Source organism: Podarcis cretensis, assembly GCF_951804945.1.
Source record: "Podarcis cretensis genome assembly, chromosome: 3".
Taxonomy (NCBI): domain Eukaryota; kingdom Metazoa; phylum Chordata; class Lepidosauria; order Squamata; family Lacertidae; genus Podarcis; species Podarcis cretensis.
In genome coordinates this window covers 2,216,939-2,231,613 of record NC_137172.1, presented here as the reverse complement: position 1 = coordinate 2,231,613, position 14,675 = coordinate 2,216,939, and the positions used below count along the sequence as shown (strand labels likewise).

Genomic DNA, 14,675 nt, shown 5'->3' with positions numbered 1-14,675 from the left:
TCTAAAACTCTGGCACGGGTGCCACCACCGAGAAGGCACTCTGTCTGGTTCCCTGTAACCTCATTTCTCACAGTTAGGGAACCGCCAGAAAGCCCTCAGCGCTGGACCTCAGTGTCCGGGCAGAACGATGGAGGTGGAGCTGCTCCTTCAGGTATACTGGACCGAGGGCATTGAGGGCTTTAAAGATCAGCACCAACACTTTGAATTGTGCTCGGAAATGTACTGGGAGCCAGTGTAGGTCTTTCAAGACTGGTATTATATGGTCTTGATGGCCACTCTCAGTCACCAGTCTAGCTGCCGCATTCTGGATTAGTTGCCGTTTCTGGGTCACCTTCAAAGGTAGCCCCACGTAGAGTGCATGGCAGTAGTTCAAGCAGGAGATAACTAGAACATGCACCACTCTGGCAAGACAGTCCACAGGCAGGGAGGGTCTCATCCTGCGTACCAGATGGAGCTGGGAGACAGCTGCCCTGGACACAGAATTGACCTGCGCCTCCATGGACAGCTGTGAGTCCAAAATGACAACCAGGCTGCACACCTGGTCCTTCAGGGGCACAGCTACCCCATTTATGGATCAATGGTCTTGTTAGATAGTAAAATTCATGTTAAATCACTGTTTTAGGGGTTGTTTTTAAAAGTCTGGAACAGATTAATCCATTTTGCATTACTTTCTATGGGAAAGCGTGCCTTGGTTCTGGAACGCTTTGGTTTTGGAACGGACTTCCGGAACGGATTAAGTATGAGAACCAAGGTACCACTGTAATGAATGATCGGCACGTAGCCACTCGGGCAAGCTATACAGTCCTAAGGACATAAGGAGGCAAGAAGAAATTCTGGGACCTCTCTCCATCACCCTTTCCAACAACAAGTCAACCGGACCGGCCAAAGTTTCGCTTGCCTGTCGGTGATCAAAGGCCTCAAAGGTGGAGAAGAGGAGATGGAGACAAACTCCCCGTCGTCTGTGCTTTCCTCGTCACTCTCGTTCTCCAGCAGCTGAGACTCTTCCTCGTTTCCATCTCCTCCACCATCTTTCTTCTTCTTGATCATGGGCTTGGACATCCCGTCGATTTCATTGCCATAATTGCCTGGGGGAGACGGAAGGGATAGAATCACCATGGAACGGCAGAGTCAGAGGGAACTAGGGTTGCCATACAGCCGGAATTTCCCGGACGTAGTCGGTATTTACCCCTCACAACTTTTGTGCCTGGATCTACACTTTTTGAACTATGCAATCCTAGGATCTTGTGATACACGGTTCAGGAATATTCTGAGTCAAGGGCAGCATGTCATGCTGGTGGTCAACAAAAGAGGTTTAAAGACTAAAGGAAAATTTAAGAAAATGTAGCATAAACACCGACAACTGGGAAGCACTGGCCTGGGAGCGCTCCAATTGGAGAACAGCCTTTACCAAAGGTGTCCTGGGCTTTGAAGACACTCGAACTCAGGACGCAAGAGAGAAACATGCTAAGAGGAAGGCACGCTTGGCAAACCCTCACCATGATCAATTCCCGCCCGGAAACCTATGTCCCCACTGTGGAAGGACGTTTGGGTCCAGAATTGGCCACCATAGTCACTTATGGACTCACTGTTAAGACCGTGTTTATGGAAGACGCTCTTACTTGGCTACGAGGGATCGCCAAAGAAGAAGAAGAAGCCTCAAATTCGATTTCTGATACCATTTTGTGGGAGTGATGCTCCACCGGTGCTGAGGCACATCTCGCACCCAGCATACCACAGCGTGCCAAGGAGCCTTGCGGCCACTCTCCCTGAACTCTAGCCTCTTGGCCAGAAGACAGGGTTTTTCCCCTGACCATTTGTCCTCTCACAGATTTGGTTACTAGACATAACACATGGCTGGAGCATGACCGGGGACGCAGATGTAATCAAGTACTGGGGAAAACATTTTAGGGAAACGCCTGCTGACACGTGTATTTGACAATGCCGGAAATGTGCTTAGATGGAGATACGTCATGTTCAGAGTGGTTTCACTACTGTATCCAATTGTTGACTTCTGCTAATAAAAGGAGCCTCTGCACAGCCAGTCGGCAGCTTGCTTGGAGCATGCTTGCCAGCTTGCTCACAAACAGCTCACCTGCATTCAACGTCCTGTCGTCCTCCGTTATTCCTACACACTTGGTCCTCAGAAAGCCCATGCTCTTCTTCCAGTGCCACATTTTGCACATGGTTCCTGTAATGTCTCATTCTCACATTGCATAATGTTGCAGGTTGCCTTTAATTGCTCAATTGATGTATGAGTATGGGAACTATTTAAATGTCTCCTCCCTCTTGTTCTCCCCTCTCTGCTCTACTGCTCTTGTTTTCCTTATGCTTCCTTTTGACTCTGACTATGGAAGAAGACGGATGTGAGAGTTGCCTTGTTGTTTTGTTATTTGCTTTTTAAATAAAACCCTTGATGTTACTATTCCAACCACAGTTGATTCTGCTGCATTCTGCTGTAAAGGACTGAGTTTATTTGCTGCAAACGGGAGTTACCGTATTTTTCGCTCTATAAGACTCATCAGACCATAAGACGCACCTAGTTTTTGGAGGAGGAAAACAAGAAGAAAAATATTCTGAATCTCAGAAGTCAGAACAGCAAGAGGGATCGCTGTGCAGTGAAAGCAGCGATCCCTCTTGCTGTTCTGGCTTCTGGGATAGCTGCGCAGCCTGCATCTGCTCCATAAGACGCATACACATTTCCCCTTACTTTTTAGGAGGGAAAAAGTGAGTCTTATAGAGCAAAAAATACGGCATATTGGCCAGAGTTCTGTGCGCACAGCACCCCAGAAGGCTAATGCCCCTCCTTGGTGGGGCTGCTCACCCCATCCCTTAATGAAGCCATACCAACCTATGGTGACCTCAAAGCTGATGGGCTTGTCTCCATTCTTCCTGTCAATCATGGTGGCCTCCAGGAAGGATCCAAAGAGAAAAAATTCGTCCATCTTGCCCGTGCAGTTCTGTGGGGTGGGAGAAGGACATAAGAAGAACTTAGGAATTTGGAGATTTGGGGTAGAATGAATTTATCGTTCTGGGGAAGAATATCAGTGATTCAAATGATTGTCTTGCTAAGAATGTTATTTTTATTCCAATCGATCCTGGTGATAGGCGGTACTGGAAGCTTTAAAGAATGGCAAAAAAAATATATTTCCAGATTCATCTGGCAGGGGAAGAAAACAAGGATAAAATATAAATTGCTATCAGATGTTAAAGAGAGACGGGGTTTCGCCCTGCCAGACTTAAAACTATATTATGAGGCATCCTGTATTTGCTGGATCTGGGATGGGATAATATTGAGAAATGGGGATATTTTAGATTCAGAAAAACATGATAACACATTTGGATGGCATGCATATTTATGGTATGAAAAAGCAAAGGTTTTCAGTATACTCGGTCCAGTATACCTGAAGGAGCGTCTCCACCTCCATCGTTCTGCCCGGACGCTGAGGTCCAGCGCCGAGGGCCTTCTGGCTGTTCCCTCATTGTGAGAAGCAAAGCTACAGGGAACCAGGCAGAGGGCCTTCTCGGTAGTGGCGCCCGCCCTGTGGAACGCCCTCCCACCAGATGTCAAAGCGATAAACAACTACCTGACATTCAGAAGACATCTTAAGGCAGCCCTGTTCAGGGAAGTTTTTAACGTGTGATATTTTATTGTATTTTTGCTTTCTATGGAAGCCGCCCAGAGTGGCTGGGGAGGCCCAGCCAGATGGGCGGGGTATAAATAATAAATTTATGTGTGAGGAGAGGGTATAGAATCATAGAACTATAGAGTTGGAAGGGACCCCGGAAGCCATCTAGTCTAGCCCCTTGCAATGCAAGAAGTAAGTAAGGCCCATTTATATAACTAAAGCAACTGAGAGAAATAAGGCTGCTGCTTCTAGGGTTCAAATCCTGCAATAACTCACAAGTCAGGAGCTAAATCCCAGGGGGGAGGAAGTCTATAGAGAAGCTAGTGTTCCCTGATACCCTTGCGGGGGAGCTTAAGGAATCATAGAGTTGGAAGAGACCACCAGGGCCATCGAGTCCAACCCCCTGCCAAGCAGGAAACACCATCAGAGCACTCCTGACATATGGTTGTCAAGCCTCTGCTTAAAGACCTCCAAAGAAGGAGACTCCACCACACTCCTTGGCAGCAAATTCCACTGTCAAACAGCTCTTACTGTCAGGAAGTTCTTCCTAATGTTTAGGTGGAATCTTCTTTCTTGGAGTTTGGATCCATTGCTCCGTGTCCGCTTCTCTGGAGCAGCAGAAAACAACCTTTCTCCCTCCTCTATGTGACATCCTTTTATATATTTGAACATGGCTATCATATCACCCCTTAACCTCCTCTTCTCCAGGCTAAACATGCCCAGCTCCCTTAGCCGTTCCTCATAAGGCATCGTTTCCAGGCCTTTGACCATTTTGGTTGCCCTCCTCTGGACACGTTCCAGTTTGTCCGTGTCCTTCTTGAACTGTGGTGCCCAGAACTGGACACAGTACTCCAGGTGAGGTCTGACCAGAACAGGAAACACCACAGTATAAACAAGAACTAGCAAGCAATAGATGATAATAACGATAATTTTATTATTTATACCACACCCATCTGGCTGGGTTGGGCCAGGATCAGAGACTTACGTCGGCAACTGCCGTGGCCATCTCGACTTGGACTTCGGTGGAGCTGGTGAGCTCTGGGTTGCTGGTATCCAAGATTTCCACGGCCAAGCTGAGCAGGAGGCGGGCACGGAAGGAGACCCCTTCGCCCAGGCCCTCGTTCAAGTCCTGGTGCTCGTCCATCAGGGTGTAGTTGCGCGTGGAGCCGTACATGTTCACCCAGGCAGGGCCAAATGTGGGCAGGAAGCCTGGTCAAGAACAGCAGAGCAAAGGGGAGAAGGTCAGTGTTGATGTAGCACATTGTTAACCTGGGGAACTCGCTCCAGCAGGAGGCAATAGCAGACACCAAATAAATAATAATAATAATAATAATAATAATAATAATAATAATAATAATAATTTATTTATACCCCGCCCATCTGGTTGGGCTTCCCCAGCCACTCTGGGCGGCCTCCAAAAAAATATTAAAATACTGCAATACATCAAACATTAAAAGCTTCCCTAAAGAGGGCTGCCTTCAGATGTCTTCTAAAAGTCTGGTAGTTGTTCTTCTCTTTGACATCTGGTGGGAGGGCGTTCCACAGGGCGGGTGCCACCACTGAGAAGGCCCTCTGCCTGGTTCCCTGTAGCTTTGCTTCTCACAATGAGGGAACCGCCAGAAGGCCCTCAGCGCTGGACCTCAGTGTCTGGGCAGAACAATGGGGGTGGAGATGCTCCTTCAGATATACAGGACCGAGGCTGTTTAGGGCTTTCAAGGTCAGCACTAACACTTTGAATTGTGCTCAGAAACGTACTGGGAGCCAATGTAGGTCTTTCAAGACCGGTGTTATATGGTCTTGGCAGCCGCTCCCAGTCACCAGTCTGGCTGCTGCGTTCTGGATTAGTTGTAGTTTCCGGGTCACCTTCAAAGGTAGCACCACGTAGAGTGCATTGCAGTAGACCAAGTGAGAGATAACCAGAGCATGCACCACTCTGGCAAGACAGTCCGCAGGCAGGTAGGGTGTCATCCTGCGTACCAGATGGAGCTGGTAGACAGCTGCCCTGGACACAGAATTAACCTGTGCCTCCATGGACAGCTGTGAGTCCAAAATGACTCCCAGCCTGCGCACCTGGTCCTTCAGGGGCACAGTTACCCCATTCAGGACCAGGGAATTGGATGACTTTAAAAGAAAATTAGACCAAACTAATATTAAGTCTATCCCGGATATGCTGTGCCGGTTTTGTTTTGTTTTTTTTGCAAAATAATGGCACTCGGTTCGTGCTTCACCTCACCTTTGTCTCCTTCGTTGGAGATCTTCCTAAGGTCAATGAAATGGGTCCCAATGGCCACGTCGTTGACCTTGTCAGAATCGCGGATCTGGACCTTGATCCGCTTGCACAGTGGGGGGAACATTTCCGTGAAGACAATCTGCTCGTTCCAGGTGGGCTCATAGCTGCTTTTCTGGACCGAGGTTTTCCCCTGAGAAAGACATAAGGAGATAAGGACACCAGAAGAACCTCAACGGCCCAAAACCTGAAGGTTCGTCTATCCCAGCATCGTGTCTCCAAGAGTGGAGAGGCAGATGTTCCCAGGAAGCCTACAGACAACCATGTTCTCCCACTGTAGTTTGCCAGCAGCTAGCATTCAAAGGTATGCTGGTCCTGGTGCTGGAGGCTCCATATAGCCCTCAGGAACTGCATCCCTTGATAGGGATCTTCTGGGAATGATCTAATAGAAGCCAGTGGCCATCTAAGGCTGATCAAAGGTCCCAGGCCATATTGGTAAAACCTATTGGTGTTTCGCAACTTTCAGACTAGTTGCAGGACCTTAGCCAGACCAAGAAGAATCCACGCAGAATCCACGGAAGCAATTGGCAACTTGGCTGCAGACAGGATAGATGAAGCAGGAACCAGGAACTTGTAGTTAGGTGTTTATTACATACAGTGGACTATTTACAGGAACAGAACACGGATCTTTAGCTAGCTCTCTCTGACACAACTCACAACTCCTTCACTGACACAGAACTCTGAACTCCAAACTCTGAACTAACACATTCCAGCTAGTAGGCCATTAATTATCACTCCCTTGAGAGAGCTTGACCAATCAGGAAGCTGTCTCCATGCCTCTGTATCACCAGGCAGACTTACTCCTTCACATGAGCTTTTGGCTGTCTGCCAAAACTTAATTGACTCTGTGTGTGTAGCTGCACATACACAGTTTCCCAACAGGCCACAACCAGATTGAGCCACGCAGCAGGAGATTACAATTTCACAGAATAATAGATTTGTAGAGTTAGATATTAGCCCCAAGCGCCATCTCGTCCAACCCCCTGTAATTCAGGAATCAAAGCTGAAGAATCCGTGGCAGGTGGCCGTCCAACCTCTGCTTAAAAACCTCCAAGGAAGGTGAAATATACTCTGAGTCAAGAGTGGATTTCATGCTCTTTATTCAGCTCATAGTGGTGAGGAGGAATGGAAGTTCCCCCAGAATGTCTGCTTTATAAACATTATTTACACAATGGGCCCCACGTGATTGGCTAATTCCGGGATTCACCTGTAGGCCAATCAGGCTGCAGATTCACTTCCACCTGGAGCTAGATCGGGTGGCTCCTGTGGACCAATCAGATTGCTGCATTCTGGGTCCTATTGTTCCAGGACCAATCAGACTGCTGCCTTTTTGGATCCTATTCAACTTAGTACATAACAGAAGGAGAGTCCACCATCTCCCAAAGGAGACTGTTCCACTGTCGAACAGCTCTTCCTAAGATTTAGTGGGAATCTCTCTTTTAATTTGGATCCAGTGGTTCAGGTCCTAGTATCCGGAGCAGCAGAAAACAAGAGTCAGCTCTTAGCAGATATTTGAAGATGGCTCTCCTATCTTATCTCAGTGTCCTCTTTTCCAGGCTAAACATACCCAGTTCCTTCAACAGTTCCTCATAAGGCTTGGTTTTCAGACCCTTGATCCTCTTGGTCTCCCTCCTCTGCACACCTTCCAACTTATCAACATCCTTTTTAAATTGTGGTGCCCAGAATTGGACACAGTATTCCAGGTGGGGGTCTGACCAACAGGAAATAGCATGGGACTATTCCTTCCTTTAAAAGAATAGTCCTTTAAAGGAATAGATGCAGGTGGGGCTGTGGGTTAAACCACAGAGCCCAGGACTTGCCGATCAGAAGTTCAGCTGTTCAAATCCCCACGACAGGGTGAGCTCCCATTGCTCAGTCCCTGCTCCTGCCAACCTAGCAGTTCGAAAGCACGTCAAAGTGCAAGTAGATAAATAGGTACCGCTCTGGCGGGAAGGTAAACAGCGTTTCCGTGCGCTGCTCTGGTTCGCCAGAAGCGGCTTAGTCATGCTGGCCACATGACCCGGAAGCTGGACGCCGGCTCCCTCGGCCAGTAAAGCGAGATGAGCGCCGCAACCCCAGAGTCGGCCACGACTGGACCTAATGGTCAGGAGTCCCTTTACCTTTACCTATTCCTTCCTTTGATCTGGACATTAAACTTCTGCTGATGCAGCCTAGAATAGCATTCGCCTTTTTTGCTGCTGCATCACCCTGTTGACTCCTGTTAAGCTTGTGGTCCACCAAGACCCCTTGATCCTTTTCACGTGTGTGTGTGTGTGTGTGTGTGTGTGTGTGTGTGTGTAGGGGGCACACAGTGAGGTGTCAATGGCACATAATTTCCCCATTGGATGTCTTAATTAACTCTCTGAAGGGGAATAATGGACTATTTATTTTCCATCTGCACATTGCTGGAAGTAGATAGTCTCACATATTCAAATCATAGAAGTGCAGAACTAGAGGGGATCCCAAGAGGTCATCTAGTCCAACCCCCCTGCAAAGCAGGAATCACAACTAAAGCATCCTGGCAAATGGTCTGAAAGCAGATTCTGGGGCTAAACTCTCAGGCCTTCACCAACTTGCAAGTATTTGAGGTGACAACTCCTGTTAGGTCCCACCAGATTGGCCATTGTATATTATATTGTATTGTATTGTATTGTATTGTATTGTATTGTATTGTATTGTATTGTATTGTATTGTATTGTATTGTATTACATTACATTACATTACATTACATTATATTATATTATATTATTATTATTGCATTGCATTGCATTAATATAATTTTATTTAATTAATAGAAGAAAAGACTGCAACATGATAACAGACAACCGGTAATACTCCGTTGTAACATCCTAGTGGTTTGAAATTTGACAAGCAAAGTTATTTTTCTCAGCACCTTTTGATATCTGAACCAATATAATAATAATTCGATTTTTTTCTATTTATTGAATGGCCGTTGCAGTCTAACTGATTAGAGCGATGGTCCAAAGGATGCACATCATCAAACAAAAGCCAGCTGCCTCTCTGCAAGTGAGGGGGACTCTCAGGTGGGCCGAGTCCCGGGGCTCTCTTAACATGCCCACGTACCTTTTGTTTTTGTTTTTTAAAAAAAATCATATTTATTACTTTTAAAGCTTACAAAAAAGAAAAGGAAGAAAGAAGACAAAAGAACAACAACAAAAAAAATACAATACAATACATAAACAATAGAAAACACCTTCCCTAAGAAACCAGAGGCCTTTCTCCTGGGCATGGTCGGCCAATTGGTGCCAAAGAAGGATAGAACTTTCTTTATGTATGCCACAACAGCAGCAAGAATACTCATCGCAAAATATTGGAAGACACAAGATCTACCCACTCTGGAAGAATGGCAGATGAAGATGATCGATTATATGGGACTGGCAGAAATGACCGGCAGAATCCGAGACCAGGGAAAAGAGGCGGCGGAAGAAGATTGGAAGAGGTTTAAAGACCATTTGCAGAAATATTGTAAAATTAAGGAATGTTAGAAGGATATTGGATAGAAATTAAGCGGTTTTCTCTGTAATGTATAAGAGAGATGGAAAATAAGGTTTTGAAATAATTAAAAGAATCAGTGGTGAGGATTTGCTAAACAAACAAATTGAATTAGAATATAAGAAAGGGAGGTATGAGGAGGTCTGGAAAACAAGTTAAATGAAAATAAGTAAATGGAAACTTTATGTGTTTTTAAATTGTTTTTATTTTTCGTATTTTTGTACTTTTGCATTTTTGTTTTTCTTTTCTTTTTGTTTTACAATGTATTATCTTTGAAAATCTTAATAAATATCTTATAAAAAAAAGAAAAAGAAAACACAACCTTAACACATTAAACTAACACAATAAACTAAACCAAACCAAACAAAAACAATTTAAAAACACACATCACACCTTTTCCATATTCTATCTTTCATTCCCTTGTATCACTGATCTCCTCTCACCTGCCTCTTTGTATTCCACTTCCATGCCCACGTACCTTTTGTCCTGCAAAGAGGACCTGGACATAGGGGTCCACCAGGTCCTTGTTCTCTCCAATGAGGGCCTTCTTGACGTTGGCCATGATGCTGGTGTTCATGCGAGGGAGACCTTCTGCCCGGTAGATCTTGATGTAGAAGCGCGCCCACTGCCTCTCCGGAGGGACGCCATCGGGAAGGAGCAGGTTCCTGCAAGACACAGTCAACACCGTTTTGGGAAACGATATACAATAATAATAATTATAATAATAATTAATTATTTGTTACCCCGCCCATCTGGCTGGGTTTCCCCAGCCACTCTGGGCGGCTTCCATAAAAACCAAAAATACACTAAAATATCACAGATTAAAAACTTCCCTGAACAGGGCTGCCTTAAGATGTCTTCTGAATGTCAGGTAATTATTTATCGCTTTGACATCTGATGGGAGGGCGTTCCACAGGGCAGGCGCCACTACCGAGAAGGCCCTCTGCTTGGTTCCCTGTAGCTTTGCTTCTCGTAATGAGTTGAAGAAAATGTTCCATCTAACATTTGTTAATAAACCTGAAGCACTCTTGCCACCGTTGTTGCGTACATGAAAATGTTCTTCAATTTCCTTGGCAGGTTTTTTCCTACAATCCCTAACAAAAATGCTTCAGGCTTTTTTACAAATGTTAATTGGAACATTTTCTTCAACTCATTGTATATCGTTTCCCATTTTTTAAAAATCTTACTACAGTCCCACCACATATGGTAAAAAGTTCCTTCTTTTTCCTTACATTTCCGGCATATATTTGAAGCAGTTTTATACATTCTACCTATCTGCACTGGTGTTATATACCATCTATACATCATTTTCATGTAATTTTCTTTCAGCAAAGAACAATCTGTAAAAGAGTGGTGTAGTGGTTAAGAGCGGTGGACTCGTAATCTGGGGAACCGGGTTCGCGTCTCCGCTCCTCCACATGCAGCTGCTGGGTGACCTTGGGCCAGTCACACTTCTCTGAAGTCTCTCAGCCCCACTCAACTCTCAGAGTGTTTGTTGTGGGGGAGGAAGGGAAAGGAGAATGTCAGCCGCTTTGAGACTCCTTGAGGCAGGGGTCAGCAACCTACGGCCCATGGGCCACAAACGGCCCACGGGGGTCGTTTAACTGGCCCACGAGCCGCCCCCGAACCGAGTCCCCATGCGCTGCATTAAACCGGCACAGTGTGACACACGGACTCACTTCTGTGGCACCAAAAATCGTTTCTGCGTTGTGTCTCCGCTGGAGTGAACTGGCCTAGGTGAGGTAAACCTTGCCGACCCCTGCCTTAAGGGGAGTGAAAGCTGGGATATCAAGTCCAAACTCCTCTTTTTCTTCTCCTCTCCCTTCTTTCCCCCTTTCCCCTCCCTCTGCTCTTCTCCCCTCCTCTCCTTCCTCGCCCTCTCCCCTCCTCACCCCTCAATGTCGTCCTCGTCTGTCTCGTTGGCCTTGTGGGGCGTCTTGATGTTGTCCCCTTTGCCCACCACCGCGATGTCCACCTTCACATAACCCTTCAGCCCCGCGGTGATGTCCTCCGGGTCCGAGAGGAGCGCCCACTTGTGGTAGAACTGGTGCTCTGCAAGGAGAAGACAAGGAGCCACCATGAGACCCTGCGAGGTGGGCTGGGGAGAGGGCAGGATCACCCACAAGTTGAGCATCTCGGCAGAGCCTGGCGCCTTCGTTTCCCCCAGGTGGACTGGTGCAGGAATGGCGGCTTCATTAGGCTCCCATTGTTGCATGGGAAACAGTCCTTGGGACTTTCCACATTGGATCCCGGGATGCCAGGGGGAACACCAGCCCGCAATGGCGCCCACCAAAGAGGATGGGCAGACTTCTGTGAAACCCATTATCAGTGAGGACCATGTCACTCTGCAAAGCGTCTGGCTGGACCACAAAAGTGGCAAGAACCAGTTTAGGAGGAGCCTAGCGACTGAATGTTAGAGTGAAAAACTGTGGGATGTACTCCCCTGGGAGCAGTCAAGTACAACATTCCTTGTTTTCCTGGAGTGGACATGAGAGAGAATGTTTGGTCCAGCCAGTCGAAACTTCCTGTTCCTCCTGGCTGGAGCATCCTTCCTTTTGCATGTGATAGAAGGTGGGTGTGACCTTACCTGCCCAGGTAATAAAAGGACGGGTCACGCAGCACACCTCTCTCTCTTTGACTCCCTTCTTCATTTGACCAGCTTTTAGCTAGGACTGCTCTGCTAGCTCTCAGCTTGCAAAAGCACTGGGATTATTCTCCCACATGGAGTAGATCTACATGTACATACAGTTATACCCCAGGTTGTGTTTTTTTGGGTTACGGACCGCCAAAACCCAGAAGTACCAGAACGGGTTACTTCCGGGTTTCAGTGGTCACACATGTGCAGAAGCACTTCATCGCCCTTTGCTCATGCACAGAAGCACGAATCACAACCCGCGTGTGCAGAGACACGCTGCTGCAGGTTGCGGATGCTGCGGGTTGCGAGCGTGCATCCTGCACGGATCATGTTCGCAACCCGAGCATCCGCTGTATTTGTAACTAAGTCTGCCTTCAGGGATCCAACCGTAACTGATGTAAGTAAACTTCTTTTATTGACTTTGAATAAGATAGTGACATCTTTATTCTTTTAAGAGGCATTTAAGGGAACTTACCAGGAACGTACAATTCAATCTGAGACAGACTGAATTGTATACTAGTGAGAGGCTTACACGAGCCTGCAACCAGCTATCTGTAAACTCTGCTAAGTAAAGGAACTTGCTAGCACAAGTTTGGAAGGATATTAATAAACAATATATCCTCTCCTGCCACCCTGAACATTCCCACAAAAAGAATGTCAGATAAAGTGCAGCGAGGAACGGCTAAGGGAGCTGGGCATGTTTAGCCTGGAGAAGAGGAGGTTAAGGGGTGATATGATAGCCATGTTCAAATATATAAAAGGATGTCACATAGAGGAGGGAGAAAGGTTGTTTCCAGAGAAGCGGACACGGAGCAATGGTTCCAAACTACAAGAAAGAAGATTCCACCTAAACATTAGGAAGAACTTCCTGACAGTAAGAGCTGTTTGACAGTGGAATTTGCTGCCCAGGAGTGTGGTGGAGTCTCCTTCTTTGGAGGTCTTTAAGCAGAGGCTTGACAACCATATGTCAGGAGTGCTCTGATGGTGTTTCCTGCTTGGCAGGGGGTTGGACTCGATGGCCCTTGTGGTCTCTTCCAACTCTATGATTCTATGATTCTATGATTCTATGAGGGCTTTGCATGCACAGAAAAAAAATGGTTTGAGTAAGTGTTTCCCAGGACTGTGGTTGGATGAAGAGATGGTGAGGTGCGGGGGTGGCAGAGGGTGGTTGACTAGAGAAATGAACAGGTAAAATGATGCCCTGCATTCTTGCATTACAGAGGATCAGACTAGGAAACCCTCAGGGTCCCTTGTAGCTCTTTTATTTTATGAATAAAATTTGGCTAACTGGAAATTTGGTGCCAGCCTCCGTATTGAACCGCCAAGGAGAAGTTTCTGCCACAGCTACTGCCGCAGTCCTGACAGCACAAGAACAGCCTTCCACACCGGGGGGAAAAAAAACTTTTGCCACCTACCTGGCTGGGTGTAAACGGTTCCGACGTCCATTTTGAAGGAGCCGACTAAGGTTCCACTGCGCAGGAGGTTTTTGGAATGAATCACCTTCAGGATAAAGGGGGGGGGGAGAGTCGGAGGAGAGGTTTAGCGAGGATCCTACCTTGTGCTTCACAGCAGACATTTCTGAGGAATACGATAAACGGGCACCTACTGAACCCTAAATGCTATAGAAATGTTAGTTAGCTTGTTTGTTTTAACTGATAGGATGGATGTAAATAAAGGAATTCACTTCGGTTAGCAAGGTGGCCCATTAGTCCAATGCTGTTTCTAAACGGTGGGTATTACCGTATTTTTCGCTCCATAAGATGCACTTTTTCCCCTCCTAAATAGTAAGGGGAAATGTCTGTGTGTCTTATGGAGCAAATGTGGGGTCAGTCACTGGCTCCCTTTCTGCCCCCTTGCCCAGGCCTCCATTGTTGAATGTTCTGCGGATAGGGGCTTTTTGTTTCCCCATTGACATGTGACTGGCCGATTAGATTATCTGTCTGGAAACTGTAGAAATGGCTCCCTTTCCTAAAGAAGCTGCAGAACTGTGAGTTGAACCCCATAAAAACAGGATTTTTTTCCCTTTGCAAAGTAAGCTCAACAACTTTGAGCTGGTCCTCAAAAAAAGGGGGGCTTTCTCCCTTTGCAAAAGAAGCTGCACAACTGTGAGCTGATCCCCCCAAAAACAGAGCTTTCCCCCTTTTCGTCCATTAAAAACTAGGTGCGTCTTATGGAGCGAAAAATACGGTAAATTACCCACTGAGGAAAGTCAAATCCCACAAGCCATCTGTACCCGGTGCAGTACCGTATTGGCCTGAATATAAGCCGCACCCCAATATGAGCTGCACCTTTAAAATTGGAGGGGGGAGAGAAAAGAGATAGAACCCCCCCCCCCGAATATAAGCCGCTCCCTTCCTCGCTGCTCCTGGCTGCATCCTGGGTGCAAGGAGAGGAGCTGTGCTGTGTTGCCGGCAGCCTTTCCCCTTCCTCGCTCTCTCCCTTCCCGGCCTTGGGGGAGAGTGTGGGGGTCTATGCACTGGGCGGGCTCCGCTTTGCCATGCTCCTAGAGCTGTTTGCCCAGCGCTCCTGGCTGCATACCATAAGGTCATGAATATAAGCTGCACTTAACCCCCCGGGACCCGGGTGATCCGCGAGAGAGCCTGTTGAAAAGATA

General features: G+C 46.9%; 1 protein-coding gene across 1 annotated transcript in view; it reads right to left on the bottom strand.

Annotated features, from left to right (window-relative positions):
• OTOF (otoferlin) overlaps nucleotides 1–14,675 on the bottom strand; it is a 226,274-nt gene that overhangs the window by 74,592 nt on the left and 137,007 nt on the right. Inside the window, exons 11-17 of the mRNA XM_079968476.1 lie at nucleotides 13,477–13,561; nucleotides 11,319–11,478; nucleotides 9,905–10,091; nucleotides 5,860–6,046; nucleotides 4,612–4,835; nucleotides 2,849–2,957; nucleotides 899–1,085 (exon numbers count right to left, since the gene is read on the bottom strand). Coding sequence (XP_079824602.1) covers nucleotides 899–1,085; nucleotides 2,849–2,957; nucleotides 4,612–4,835; nucleotides 5,860–6,046; nucleotides 9,905–10,091; nucleotides 11,319–11,478; nucleotides 13,477–13,561 — 1,139 coding nt within the window. The remainder of the gene's footprint in view (nucleotides 1–898; nucleotides 1,086–2,848; nucleotides 2,958–4,611; nucleotides 4,836–5,859; nucleotides 6,047–9,904; nucleotides 10,092–11,318; nucleotides 11,479–13,476; nucleotides 13,562–14,675) is intronic.